General features: G+C 46.0%; 2 protein-coding genes and 1 long non-coding RNA gene across 4 annotated transcripts in view; 1 reads left to right on the forward strand and 2 right to left on the reverse strand.

Moving 5' to 3' along the window:
* Positions 1 to 570: 570 nt before the first annotated feature.
* LOC308469922 (uncharacterized protein) lies at positions 571 to 6,088 on the reverse strand. The gene is made up of 2 exons (XM_080993031.1): positions 6,068 to 6,088; positions 571 to 2,207 (listed from the first exon to the last, which is right to left on the reverse strand). Exon 2 carries the CDS (start codon positions 2,194 to 2,196, stop codon positions 1,030 to 1,032), a length of 1,167 nt encoding a protein of 388 aa, XP_080849157.1. The 5' UTR covers positions 2,197 to 2,207; positions 6,068 to 6,088; the 3' UTR covers positions 571 to 1,029.
* Positions 571 to 14,433, reverse strand: part of LOC308470237 — a 67,651-nt gene continuing 53,788 nt past the window's right edge. Inside the window, exon 2 of the long non-coding RNA XR_013982290.1 lies at positions 571 to 856. This is a non-coding gene — a long non-coding RNA (uncharacterized lncRNA). The remainder of the gene's footprint in view (positions 857 to 14,433) is intronic.
* LOC308470028 (uncharacterized protein) lies at positions 10,504 to 13,994 on the forward strand. 2 transcript variants are annotated; one of them, XM_080993243.1, is made up of 2 exons: positions 10,504 to 10,576; positions 12,010 to 13,994. In XM_080993243.1, exon 2 carries the CDS (start codon positions 12,349 to 12,351, stop codon positions 13,192 to 13,194), a length of 846 nt encoding a protein of 281 aa, XP_080849369.1. In that variant the 5' UTR covers positions 10,504 to 10,576; positions 12,010 to 12,348; the 3' UTR covers positions 13,195 to 13,994. The 2 variants fall into 2 exon arrangements, with proteins under 2 accessions (XP_080849369.1, XP_080849368.1); XM_080993242.1 differs by having other exon boundaries at positions 10,520 to 10,654.

Below are 14,433 nucleotides of genomic sequence, written 5' to 3' on the forward strand. Positions count from 1 at the left end.
TCTTATCTCAGGGGTAGGGAACCTTTTACAGGCCCAGGGCCATGTGCCAGTGGTGGGAGGAGCCAGGGGCAAAAGGAGGCGGAGCAATGAATGTTAAACTTTGCCTTTGTACAGTAGGCAAGTTTCTGCATGCACTAGAGCCCCCCCCCCTCCCCGCCGGCAGCGTCGGAGTTCGAGGACAAAGTCAAGCCAGGCAAAAACACTCAAGGAGAGGGTGGAGCAAGGTCAGTAGTGGGTGGGGCTAGGGAAAGTCCCAAGTATCAGATAAGAGGCCTAGAAGGCTGGATTCAGCCCCCAAGGTCTAAGGCTCCCCATCCCATCTCTGTGGTGCTCTACCCCACCTGCCCGTTATTGATTGTGCACAAGCTTTTGTTCAGCCGATGACCACTGGAATCGCACTGACTTTTGTGACGTTAGCTATTTAAATGATCTGTGTGCTATTCGCCTGTCTTGCCGCCCAGCAGCCCCCGACATCCATGCCCTTTCCCATCGCGCCCTTTCCGTATTGCTCTCTGCCACCGCTATATTTTGAAGAAGCCGGACATCAGAAACACAGGCGTCGCCAAGGAAGCATGTACAAATCTACTTTATTCGCATTAGCTCCTTTTGAGAAAAAGCGTGCGGTTTCTCTGGTGAAGACAGAATACGGAAGATTCCTCATCCTATCCCACCCGTTAGAGAAACAGAGTTGTCAGGATTTCCCAGAACCAGATCTTTCCAAGACTAGATTTGGTCTGCGTTCCTTGCTACTCTATGCTCCACGTTGCCTATTCCGCGTAGCAAAAGATTTTCCGGATGTTTTTCTCAGGCACCCCCCACCGTGCATCAATTTCCATTAACAACAGCCTTTCTCAACCTGTGGGTCCCCAGATGTTGTTGAACTACAACTCCCATCGTCCCTAGCTAGCAAGGCCAGAGCTCAGGGATGATGGGAGTTGTAGTCCAACAACACCTGGGGACCCACAGGTTGAGAACCACTGGTTTGCAAGCTTTGCTAGAGCCTAACTGGGACTCCATCAGCTAGGGTTGCTACTCAGAATCTTTAAGAGAGGTCTCCCTTTCGTGGATTTTCCGGTGCTTCCGAAGATTTGAACTGACACTGAAACCCCTCCCGCACTCAGCGCATTCGTAAGGCTTCTCTCCCGTGTGCACTCTCTGGTGCGTGATAAGGTGTGAATTGTTGCGAAAGGTTTTCCCGCACTCGAGACAGGCGTACGGCTTTTCTCCCGTGTGAAGCCGCTGGTGGCCCACAAGCACCGAGCTGTAAGAGAAGCCTTTCCCGCACTCGGGACACTTGTACGGTTTTTCCCCTGTGTGAATCCGCAGGTGAGTGACGAGGTGTGAGTTCGTATTGAATTTCTTGCCGCAGTCGTTGCACTTGTAGGGTTTTTCTCCCGTGTGGATTCTCCGGTGGATGATAAGGTCTGCGCTCCGGCAGAAGTTTTTGCCGCACTCCAGGCAAAGGTAGGGTTTCTCGGTCATGTGGATTCTCTGATGACTTAGAAGACCCGATTTAACGCTGAAGCTTTCCGGGCAGTCGGGACATTGATAAGGCTTCTCCCCCGTGTGGATTCTCTGGTGCATCACGAGGGTCGACCGTCTGCCAAAACTTTTCCAGCAGTCCTGGCATTTATAGGGTTTCTCGCCAGTGTGGATTCTCTGATGAGTAACGAGAGTGGAGCTCCTGCTGAAGCTATTTCCACAGTCGAAGCATTTATAGGGCCTCTCCCCTGTGTGCGCCCTCTGGTGCATAATAAGGTTCGAGCTGCGGCTGAAGGTCTTCCCGCAGTCGCAGCACTGGAAAGGCGGTTCCTTCGAGTGAGTTCTCTGGTGTCTGTTGAAGTTCAGGATCTGGTTGAAGCTTCTTCCGCAGTGAGGACAGAAAAAGGGCTTCTCTCGCACGTGGCTTTTCTGGTGCGCGATGAGGTGGGTACTCTGAACAAAGCCTTTCCCACACTTGGAACAGATAAACGGACGGTCTCCCGTATGGAGTTTCCGGTGCCGGACAAGGTCCGAACGGCGGCAAAAGTTCTTCCCACAATCAGGACACTTGTGTTTCTTCTTGAGAACTTGTTCTTCCGGCATCCCAGTTCCATGCCTTCCCAGAAAGGCCTTCAAGTGAGGCGGGCTCCTAGCGCTGCCCTCCTCCAATGGACTTTCCTGGTCGGTTTTCTCCTCTTTGTGTTGGGTCAACATTTTCTCAATAGCTGAAAAGAAACAGAGAGAGAGAGAAAACAGAGATGAGGAGTTATTCCGCGCTGAGGACTCCAAAAATTGTTTCGTATTGCAGGGAATCAGACTAGAGATGTTCTGTGGGGATACCTTCCATCTCTGCAATTCAACGATTCATACAATCCCCTTATTGATGTTCACAAGCCCTTCTTCCCATTTTCTCAGCCTTTGGTGCATTGTTTATCGATTAAAAATTTTTTAAGCTGCTCTTTGGGTCTGACCTTAAGATGGAAGAGGAAAGAAAGCAGAACAGACTGAATGTATACATTGAAGCCATCTGGGCATATAACCAGCATACTTAGGACCACAATACCTCAAGGACCGCCTCTTTCCATATGAACCTACCCGGATACTGAGATCATCTTCTGAGGCCCTCCTTCGTGTGCCTCCTCCTTGAGAGGTCAGGAGGGTGGCAAGACGAGAACAGGGCCTTCTCTGCAGTGGCTCCCCATCTGTGGAATGCTCTCCCCAGGGAAGTTTGCCTGGCGCCTTCATCATGCACCTTTAGGCACCAGGCAAACACGTTCCTTTTTAACCAGGCCTTTGGTTGACCTGATGGACATCTTATCCCATTTTTAAATGTGGCTCTTTTTTGGAGGGGTGTTACAGTATTGGGTTATCATTCTTATTTTGATTTTGTATATTGTGGTTTTTTCTGTGAACCTCCCTGAGACCTCTGGGTATAGGGTGGTATATAAATTCAATCACTCACTCAATCAATCAATCAATCAATCAATATAAAGTGATAAAATGGTTTACATGATAAAATGATTCCTTTTCCAGACTGTTCTGAGAGTTTGCCTCTTGTTTTGTTTTCTGTGGTTATGCTAAAGGTAAAGGTAAAGGGACCCCTGACCATTAGGTCCAGTCGTGACCGACTCTGGGGTTGCGGCGCTCATCTCACTTTATTGGCCGAGGGAGCTGGCTTCCGAGTCATGTGGCCAGCATGACTAAGCTGCTTCTGGCGAACCAGAGCAGCACACGGAAATGCCGTTTACCTTCCCGCTGGAGTGGTACCTATTTATCTACTTGCACATTGACGTGCTTTCAAACTGCTAGGTTGGCAGGAGCAGGGACCGAGCAACGGGAGCTCACCCCGTTGCGGGGATTCGAACCGCCGACCTTCTGATCAGCAAGTCCTAGGCTCTGTGGTTTAACCCACAGCGCCACCCGCGTCCCTGTGGTTATGCTACTCCCTCCTTTCTCTCTCTCTTCGGGGTCCCAGTAGGACTCACTCACTGCTGCTGGAGTGAACACCATGGCTGGTACCCACCCAATTGATAATTCCAGTCCTGTCCCCGACATACCACAGTTAAAGAGAAATATTGACAACCTGGAATGTGTGCAGAGAAGGATGGACAAGATCTAGGGCTCTTAGTAACCACAAGCTTAACATAAGTCAACAGTGAGATGCAGCAGCCAAAAAAAAAAGCTGATGCTATTTTAGGCTGCAACAACAGAAGTCTAGTGTCCAGATCAAGGGAAGCCATAGCACTGCTCTATTCTGCCCTGGTCAGACCACACCTGGAACACTGTGTCCAGTTCTGGGTGCTACAATTTTAGGAAGGATATTAGCAAGCTGGAAGGTGTGCAGAGGAGGGCAACTAAGGTGATTAAAGGTCTGGAATCTAAGCCTTATGAGGAGCGGCTGCGGGAATTGGGTATGTTAAACTGGGAAAGAGGAGATATGATAGCCATCTTCCAATATCTCAAGGGTTGTTACATGGAAGAGGAACAAGCTTGTTTTCTCCTACTCTGAAGGGTAGGACTCGAACCCATGGCTTCAAGTTGCATGAAAGGAGATTCTGACTAAATATCAAGAAGGACTTTCTGACAGTAAGAGCTGTTTGGCAGGGTAACGGATTACCTTGGGAGATAGTGGTCTCTCCTTCCTTGGAGGTTTTTAAGCAGAGGTTGGATGGTCATCTGTCATGGATACTTTAGCTGAGATTCCTGCATTGCAGGGGGTTGGACTAGATGACCCTTGGATCCCTTCCCACTCTACAATGCTATGACTCCATCTATGATTCTAAGCTGGGACAGCACGGGCTGTTGGGTATATTACAGGTTACCCAACAACATGTTGGGATTATGGGACGCCACTAATAATAATAATAATAATAATTTTTTTATATACCCTGCTCTCCCCGGCCAGAGCCTGGCTCAGGGCGGCTAACACCAGTAAAATTACAATTAAAAAATAAAATAAAAATATAAACCAATTTAAAATACAGGTTTAAATATAATTTAAAATGCAGTCTCATTTTAATAGTAGCCCATAGTTCAAAACCATAAGGGGAGGGAAACATAAGGGTCAGACTGAGTCCAAACCAAAGGTCAGGCGGAACAGCTCTGTCTTGCAGGCCCTGCGGAAAGATGTCAAGTCCCGCAGGGCCCTAGTCTCTTGTGACAGAGCGTTCCACCAAGTCGGGGCCAGTACTGAAAAGGCCCTGGCCCTAGTAGAGACCAATCTAACCACCTTGCGACTTGGGACCTCCAAGGTGTTGTCATTTGTGGATCTTAAGGTCCTCCTTGGGGCATACCAGGAGAGCTGGTCCCGTAGGTACGAGGGTCCTAGGCCGCATAGGGCTTTAAAGGTCAAAACCAGCCCCTTAAACCTGACCCTGTACTCCACCGGGAGCCTGTCACCGTTTGTGCTTGAGGCAAACCACCTGTGCTGTGTTTTCCCAAGGCCTGTTGAGAGTTTTCACAGCAAGAAACTCCTCTTTCAGGTCCGGCAGAGTAAAAATACACAGCCTTGATGCGAGGAGGAAATTCCAGGTGTCAGCACGGCAATAAATCACAGCAACACAACCCCGTACGGACAGAACTCTTTCGTTGTTGACTTTAAGCTTAGTGATTACAGTACTATGCAAGAATACGATCTTCTATCGGGTTCCCAACATAGGCACACTTAAAGGTTTTAGGCCTTGCCCTGGGTCGCTGCAAGACACCCCCCCCCACAGGCCCCACAGGTTTGCGTTCAGACTAAACAGTCTCTCTGTCCAATCCAGATAACCTTCCAGCTGTGATAACCTTCCAGCAATTAAAACAGCTTCTGGAAAATGCTGGGAAATTTGGGTGTTTTCTGGGAATCAATGTCTCACCCCAGCACTGGTTCCAGTGGGTGCATGCTTAAAGAGACCCAGAGCTGCCCCACATTCCCCAGTCCCAGATAAGCAATCTATACTGGCTGGCGGTGCCCTGTGGGTGGCATTATGACGGCATAGTTAACAGGGTGGCACTGCCAGCACACATAAACTGAGCGGGCCTGGAGCTCTGCTCGGGGCTGTTCTCCAAATCCCGCTAACTAGGAACTGGGGGAGAACGCTACGGCCAACTTTTCCCGCACTTCCTCAAAGCCTGCGGCAGTCATATGATACAGTGATACCTCGGGTTAAGAACTTAATTCGTTCTGGAGGTCTGTTTTTAACCTGAAACTGTATTTAACCTGAAGCACCACTTTAGCTAATGGGGCCTCCTGCTGCCGCCGCACGATTTCTGTTCTCATCCTGAAGCAAAGTTCTTAACCCGAGGTACTATTTCTGGGTTAGCGGAGTCTGTAACCTGAAGCATCTGTAACATGAAGCGTCTGTAACCCGAGGTACCACTGTATATCTCAGCCCGTCCTACCTCCCAGCGCTGTTCTTAAAAGCTAAACGTGGCAATTTCAATACACGCCACCCCGATTTCCTCGAAACGCGAGGCTATCGCGGGGATCTAAATCGCCTGCCTCGTTGGCGGATCTACCCCTCCAGCAGATCCTAGGCTGCGGACAGCAAAAAAAACAAACCCTTTCCATTCATCCGTCGTTCTGCTTTTCTCCCAACCGAACCTCTTGGGCGCAGATCGGCTTCCTCGCCCCCAGCCCTGGACGGGGTCTTCCCCGGGGCGATTCGACCCCCAATCTCCCCACCCTCCGGCCTTGCAAAGAGACTCGACGGGCTGCACGGGAGGAGCTAATGGCCGCCGCGGCCCAAGGGCTGCTTGCTGCGTCTCACCTCGGTCGGGCTCGGGCTTTGCAACGCGGGATCCGGGCCCTTGCGGCAGCTCGGCGTCCCTTTCCGTGCAGGCGATCCCAAGATCCCTCCCCAGCAGGGGATCCAGCTCCCGTCAATCTTCTGGGATCGTGGGCGGGAGAAGGGAAGGGCCCCGGTGGATACCGTATTTCTCTCGCCACCCGCAGCTTCCTTCGGAAAGAAGCGGAGGAGGAGCCCTCTGCTGGACGCTGCCTGCCTGCGCCAGGTGTCGCTCGTGGTGTCTAAAAGTTAGGGAGGGCGGGGAGAGGGAGTCTATCCCGCAGCTGGGGAGAGAGATAGAGGGGGAGAAGGTCGAGCTGTTGCGTTAAGAGTCGCGGGATGCAGAGATTTCTCTTGCAGCATTGCGGCATAGGAAGAAGAACTCGGTTAGGATTCATTGGGCTAAAGATATTGGGTATAACATACAGTTGAGTGATTGGGGAAAACTATGGAAAGAAGGTTTAAAATTTACTGCATACAATGCCTTAAAAGAAAATGTGATGAAAATGATGTATAGATGGTATATTACTCCCGTTAGATTAGCTAAAATGTATAAAGTTAGTAATAAATGTTGGAAATGTAAAGAAAAAGAAGGAACATTTTATCATATGTAGTGGGAATGTAAAAAGGTGAAAAACATCTGGGAAATGATATATGAGATGGAAAAAATGTTGAAATATACATTTATTAAGAAACCAGAAGAATTTTTACTTGGCTTTGTAGGAGATGATATAAATAGAAAGGATTCTAAGCTGTTCTTATATGCAGTGATGGCAGCAAGAATATTATTGGCACAAAAATGGAAGCAAGAAGATTTACCAACGAAAGAAGAATGGAGGATGAAATTGATGAACTATGCAGAATTAGATAAACTAACAGGAAGAATTCGAAACCTGCGGGACCAGAGATTCACGGAAGACTGGTGTAAATTTACGGACTATTTGAAAAGTATTTGTGAAGATCAGATTACGTTTGTAGGTTTGCAGGAAGTTTTGTGAGGAGAATTATTTGAATTATTGCAAAAATGGATAAAGGGGGGATTGTTAGTTAAGATAATTAAAGGCAATATGAATTTAATAAATGCAGAAGAAATGATAAGAATGGTGGATCATCAGAGGTGCTGATGGAAGTCCAAAAAGATTGTATAAGATGTGGAGTTTTATTGTATGTATTATAATTAATATGTTAAAATTAATAAAAAATTATTTTTTAAAAAAAAGGAAGAAGGGGGGAGCCTTCACGTGATCTCCAGCACAAAAGCATCCTATGGAGACCGCCTCGCAACCCAAGTACTAAGGAATAGGACTGATTGCTCGCTTGCTTGTTCCCTTCTTAAAAGTTATACACACCCCTTTATTTTTTATTTTTTTAAAGACCCCTCAAAACAGTTTTACTAAAAGATTAAATTGAGGAAAATTTGCAGCAGTGCTTTTTAATTTTTTAATTGTTTTTTATAAATAAGGGCCAGGGCCTTCTCAGTGATGGCTCCGACCTGGTGGAATGCTCTGTCCCATGAGACCAGGGCCCTGCAGGATTTAACTTCCTTCTGCAGGGCATGTAAGACAGAGCTATTCCGCCTGGCTTTCAACTTGAACTTAGCCTGATCTTTTATTCCCCTTCCTTCCCTCCCCCTCCCCCTCCTCTTTTTATGAAGATTACCTGCTCTGGGATCCCACAGCTAATTCTCCCCTGCTCTCCTTGCTGGCCCAAATAGGACTAATTTAGCCAGCTAGCCCAGGTGATCATCTAATGTTTATTGGATGGATTTCCCCCCAAAATTGATTTTTGAATTCTGAATTTATTGTTATTCACGTTTTATATTGTATTTTATGCTGTTTTTTGTTGCATCAGTTAAGTGTTTTAAATAAGTTGTTAGCCGCCCTGAGCCCGGTTTTTGAACCGGGAAGGGCAGGGTATAAAGAAAAAATTATTATTATAAAATTTATATGCTGCTTGATTGTACAAAAGCCTGTTTACAGAAGAGATAAAGTTATCCATTTAAAAAACAAAATGATAGTGATTTAAGGCCAATGCACACAGAAAGTCGTCAGCTGCCTCCACAGTAGTGCAAGTCACACATCTGCAAGAGTAGAATACAGTATGGTGTTTTGAGGTTCTTTTGGGATTTAAGATGACATCTGTCAAGGTTCGTGACCTGTGCATGCACACACTCATGAAAGTGTAGATGTACATACTTCGTTCTCAAGAAGCAGACGCAGAAGGTTAAACCACTAAAGCTGTAGAAGATAGCCTCAGCTTTCTAAGTATCGGGGGGGGGGGGAAGCTTGTCTAAACAAGGGGGTTTTCAGCAGGCATCAAAAAGCGCACAGCGAAGGCGCCTACTTGAGATCAAGAGGCAGAGAGTTCCAAAGACGGTCGAGGTCTTGCAAAGGCCGAACGGGCATGACGTCGCACCGTAGCAGTGCCGATTCCACCTATGGAAGCAGGGTGGGGGCACACGTGGAGTAAGGGGTGGGTTGGTAGCCCGTCTATGGAGTTTGGATTGGGTAGTCAGGTGTTTCAAGCTGTTCAGCAGTGGAAATGGGAGGTGCCAACCCTAGAAATGGTGTTTTCTTTTAAAGAAAGAAAATAATATTGAGAGAAAACTGTGCAGTGGCTGAGAAAGAGCCAGTTATTGATGCCACTCTGTTTTGAAGGCGCATGAGGTCATCATTTTGCTCAGGTAGGTCTGCTTCTGCTCAGCACCTAGATGAGAGACTTTTTGTGGAAGAAAAATGAGTTATCAGTGTAAGAAAATACAGTGGTACCTCGGGTTACATACGCTTCAGGTTACAGACTCTGCTAACCCAGAAATAGCACCTCAGGTTAAGAACTTTGTTTCAGGATGAGAACAGAAATTGTGCTCCAGTGGCGCGGTGGCAGCAGGAGGCCCCATTAGCTAAAGTGCTTCAGGTTAAGAACGGTTTGAGGTTAAGAATGGACCTCCGGAACGAATTAAGTACGTAACCAGAGGTACCACTGTAGTTTCCACAAGCCTATTGCGAGGATAAGCACAGACAATCTGTTCCTTCCTTCCTTGGAGGTCCCTTCCAACCCTACGATCCTATGACTCTTACGAAATAGCACAGTTAATTTTTTTGTTTTTACAGGCAGCTCATATGATGCGGGTGGCGCTGTGGGTTAAACCACAGAGCCTAGGACTTGCTGATCAGAAGGTTGGCAGTTGGAATCCCCGCGACGGCCCACTTAGCAGTTCGAAAGCACGTCAAAGTAGATCAATAGGTACCGCTCCAGCGGGAAGATAAACGGCGTTTCCATGCGCTGCTCTGGTTCGCCAGAAGCGGCTTAGTCATGCTGGCCACATGACCCAGAAGCTGTACAGCAGCTCCCTCGGCCAGTAAAGCGAGATGAGTGCCACAACCCGAGAGTCAGCCACGACTGGACCTAATGGTCAGGGGTCCCTTTACCTTTACCATATGCTTATTCAGTCCCATGCAAGTGTGTATTCAGCAGCTTTATATTCTGTGAGGGATAAACTACAGCTCGCATGATTCTTGGGGAAGAGATAGGTGCTTTAAATGTGTATTAAGTGTAATAATAATTATATAATAATAACAATTTATTATTTATACTCCGCCCATCTGGCTGGGTTTCCCGGGTCACTCTGGGCAGCTCCCAAGAGAATAATAATAATAACAATAAGCGATAAAACAGCAAATATTAAAAACTTCCCTAAAATTGGTGTTTACACTAAGGGTGGAGAACTTGCTAGATGCTGTCTCTCATCACCTTGTTCGTTGCGAGTTGTAGTCATAAAAACGGCCCACCAATTTCTGCATTGCAGGGGGTTGGACTGGATGATGATAATAAATTTTATTTACACCCCGCCCTCCCCGGCCAGAGCCGGGCTCAGAGCGGCTAACACCAATAAAATCACAGTAAAAACATAATGGGGGGGGGGGGCAATTTAAAATACAGGCTCAAAATGCAATTTAAAATGCAGCCTCATTTTAAAAGTAGCCGATAAATCAAGACCATAAGGGGAGGGAAACATAAGGGTCAGACTGAGTCCGAACCAAAGGCCAGGCGGAACAATAATAATAAATTTTGACTCTTGGGGGCCCTTTCAACTCTACCATTTCCCCGATCGCGCCCATCCACCGTTTCCTATACACATGGCCGGCCGTAGCCAGCAGAGGGCTCTATATGAGATCGGATTGACTTGCTGGGAAATAAGAAGAGGGAGAGAGCAAAGCGAAGATCTTTTGAGCTTCCGGATCAAGGAATTTGCTCATCTTCTTCCTTGCAAGTTTCCGGTTTCCCAGGCACTGGAGAGGCGGAGGTCCCTTGCGGGACTAGCCAAGGTGAGGCTTCTTTCCCAGGAGACAAAATGTGCTGCTGCTTCCGCTGTTTGTCTTTGGGATCGGAGTGGGAATAATAAGGTAAGGGGCAAACGGCCATCTCCGACGGCTGTCACGCCCTACCTGCAGTTCTCAGCCTGCAGAGAATATAGACAGACAGACAGGCAGACAGATAGGAGCTGCATTTTCCCAAAGGACAGCAGGTGTTTTAGAGAAGCAAGGAAGTAAAACCAGGAAGTAAAGAACTGGGCGCTTGCAAAGATTTGGAGCAGAGTCTTTTCCACGAAGCTGTGGCAAGGTTAGGCAGCCTGTAGTCTATCAGATATATATTAAAATTATTTTTGTTTAAAATGCATGCCCTGCTTTTTGTGGAACTCCCTCCACAAAGCAACTTGTAAACTTCAAGAAATAAAAGCAGCAATTAAAAGACAGTTAAAAAGAATATTGCATGTAATGCAAAAGGCAGAAAAATCCTTAAATGCGCCACCAAGACCTTCAGCAATATCCAAGTGGTCCGTAGGGGAGAAAGTCTGGGAAACACTATAATAGATAATTATTGGTTCAAGGGGAAAAATAAATAAAGGATAATTATTGGTTGCCAAGATCCAAGTTTGGGGTAAGTACTCTTTGGTGAGAGAACCCCAGTAAAGATTTAAAATCACAAAAATTGCAGCAAAGTGTGGAAATATATGCTGTTAGACCTTTCAAAGTCCCCCTCTTCCCCTAACATAGAAAAAGACCACACATTTGGTAAGTTAAAAATGGTTTACTTATAAACTCTCCCAAGGCCAGATTCATGTGCTTTTCCATACAGCATTCCCAAAAAAGTTGCACAGGCAGTAAAACTTCCTTGGATTTGAAAGTTAGTGGTGAAAGTTCCTACATTATTGGTATAGGAACTCAAGGTTGGCCAGTGAGAGCCATGTACTCTGAGCTGGAGCAACCAGCACAGGATGAGCTTCCCAAGTAGACTGAAGTACAATAGGGCGTGATTACCTTCCTCCCAAAGTGAGGGGGAGCGACCTAGGCTGAGCCTGGCAGGACAGCTTACTCTATGGTCTTAACCCCTTCATGTGTTAAGTAAACATGTTGGTTATATGAGACTGGTTGCCCCACAATAAGACCATCCATGAGCATGGTACTTTACAAATTCTAGAGGACAATTTGAAATTCCGCACAAGGAAGAAGGGAAGGGAAATAAAAGCAGGGGGTAAACTGGAAGAATATACATTTTCATTAGCATGTATCCATAGGCTTAAGCTGCAATCCTATATAGACTTATCTAGGAGCCAGACCCATTGAGCTCAGTGGGGCTTATTTCTGAGTAAACATGTATTAGCTACAGCCCCAAACCCAGTGTCCTCCAAATATTTTGGACAATTAATAATAATAATAATAATAATAATAATAATATTGAACTCTCTGTGTCTTGGCAGAATGAAGAGGAGAACGTGATGGACCTCTTACGTATCTCCTTTTGGCATCTGGTACGTCATCCATTTCCTGTGCAGAAGAATAAAAGTGAAGGGCTTGAATGAGGGTAACTCCAGCTAAGTAAACAGACAGATCTGACTAGGGAATATTACTGGTCAGAACACAATTTAATCATCCGTCATACAGCAAAGTCAGCTTCGAAATATTTTGACTTTGAATACATCGTTCAGCCTGAAGCTTCAATTTTACCCCTTGTCGAGAAACGTGCAAAGCAGGGACTCTTAATCAGTTTTTGGGGCTCAGGAGACACAACTGGAGAATAAACTCGCCTGCAGCATCACATGGGAGAGAAATTATTTCAATGCCCCAATTTTGGGGAAAGCTTCCTGGGCCGCTCAGATCCTTTCGAACATCAAGCCGAACTGTACAGATGCCTGGAGTGTGGGAAATGTTTTACTCACAGCAAGAACCTCAGCACTCATCAGAGAATCCACACTGGAGAAAAGCCGTACAAGTGCCCCGAATGTGGGAAAAGGTATGGTGCCAGCTCCACTCTGAGCAGACACAGAAAAATCCACATGGAAGAAAAGCCCTTCAAATGCCCTGTGTGCGAGAAGGGTTTCAGTTACAAAGCAGACCTCATTAAACACCACCGGGTTCACACCGGGGAGAAACCTTACGTCTGTGGCGAGTGTGGGAAAAGCTTCAGTCAGAGCTCAAACTTTGTGACACATCAGAGAAGCCACACGGGAGAGAAACCTTACGAATGCCCTGACTGTGGGAAAAGTTTCACTGTGAGTTCGAGCCTTATTGAACATCAGAGAGTCCACACGTCCGAGAAGCCCTTTTTGTGCGGGGAATGCGGGAAAAGCTTCAACCGGAGCTCCCATCTCAACGTGCACCAGAGAATTCACACAGGAGAGAGGCCCTTCCAGTGCCCCGATTGTGGGAAAGGCTTTACTATCCTTTCCACCCTTAGTAAACACCAGAGAATCCACACGGGAGAAAAACCGTATAAATGTCCCGACTGTGAGCGGAGCTTTAGGGTGAGCTCAATTCTTACGCAGCATATTAGAACCCACACGGGAGAGAAACCGTATGTTTGTCCCAACTGCGGGAGAAGCTTCAGCCAAAAATCGCCCCTCATCGCTCATCAGAAACTTCATGCTCATAAGAAAATGCCATAGGCGACTGTTCTGCGACAAAAGGGGCCGTCTGCACTGTATGTTTAAAGCGGTATCATACCATTTTGAAGACAGCCATGGCTTCCCGCAAAGAATCTTGAGAAACTGTAGTTTGTTAAGGGTGCTGTGAGTTGCTAAGGGGTGCCCATTCCCCACATAAACCTACAATTCCCATAATTCCCTGGGAAGAGGGATTGACTGTTAAACCCTTCTGAGAATTGTAGAAGATGGGACCACATTGTTGTGACTGGCAAATCATTGAGTCATAATTATCATAGCTTGGCATAAGAAAATGTGCAGTGATAGGTGATAACTTTCACTCCTGGATAGGTTTTCTTTCTTTCTTTCTTTCTTTCTTTCTTTCTTTCTTTCTTTCTTTCCTTCCTTCCACATTTACTTTTTAAAAAAATACAACCTTCCCTTTCCTCTCGATTGAGGAATTGATCATTAAACCACTGTGACAACTGCAGTTCTGTGAGGGAAATAAGGGTGCTCATTTTGTTAGGAAACCCTCAACAGACTACAGCTCCCAGAATTCTTTGGGGGAAGCCATGTCAGTGTAAAATGGTATCATAGTACTTAAAACGCATGGTGTGAATAGAATGCCAACTCCTTTTTTAAAAAAAACCTTTTTTAAAAATGAGCTTTATTTATTAAATTTTGTGCGATGCCCTTCCTCCTTAAGGATCCCAGCATGGCAAACGTCGGATGTTAAAACAGTACAATTTAAAATAAAAATATTTTTAAAACTGCCTAGAAACATTTAGGGCATCCAACACCATAGTACTTCAAACAGATTTTTTTTAATGATGAAAATACAAGTCTTTAAAATATTTTATTTACATTTTCTCAAAATTACTCCCCCCCCCCCCCAAAAAAAACCAGAGTCCTTTTTACTGGGGATAAACCAGAATGAAAGTTCCAGGTGCCAGGAAAGGTTATTCATGTACGCAACAATTGCGGCCCGTGTTTTGTTAGCCCCAAAATGGAAAGTGAGCGAGGGCAACTTAAGTTGACAGATTTAACATATGGAATAAGAGAGCAAGAAGAACATACGTTTAAAGAAGATTGGAAAGCATTTATTGAATATATGGAAAATAACTGTGTACAGCTGAAAACGCTGGCAGCATTAAGACAAATTCAACAGAGTAAATAATTTTTGATGGCTGTAAAAGTGGAAAATTGATTTGAAATGGTTATAGTAATAGTAATATACGCAGGGATGTGTGATATGTAAAACGA

The sequence above is a fragment of the Podarcis pityusensis genome (genome assembly GCF_964106645.2).
Source record: "Podarcis pityusensis genome assembly, chromosome: 2".
Lineage (NCBI taxonomy): Eukaryota > Metazoa > Chordata > Lepidosauria > Squamata > Lacertidae > Podarcis > Podarcis pityusensis.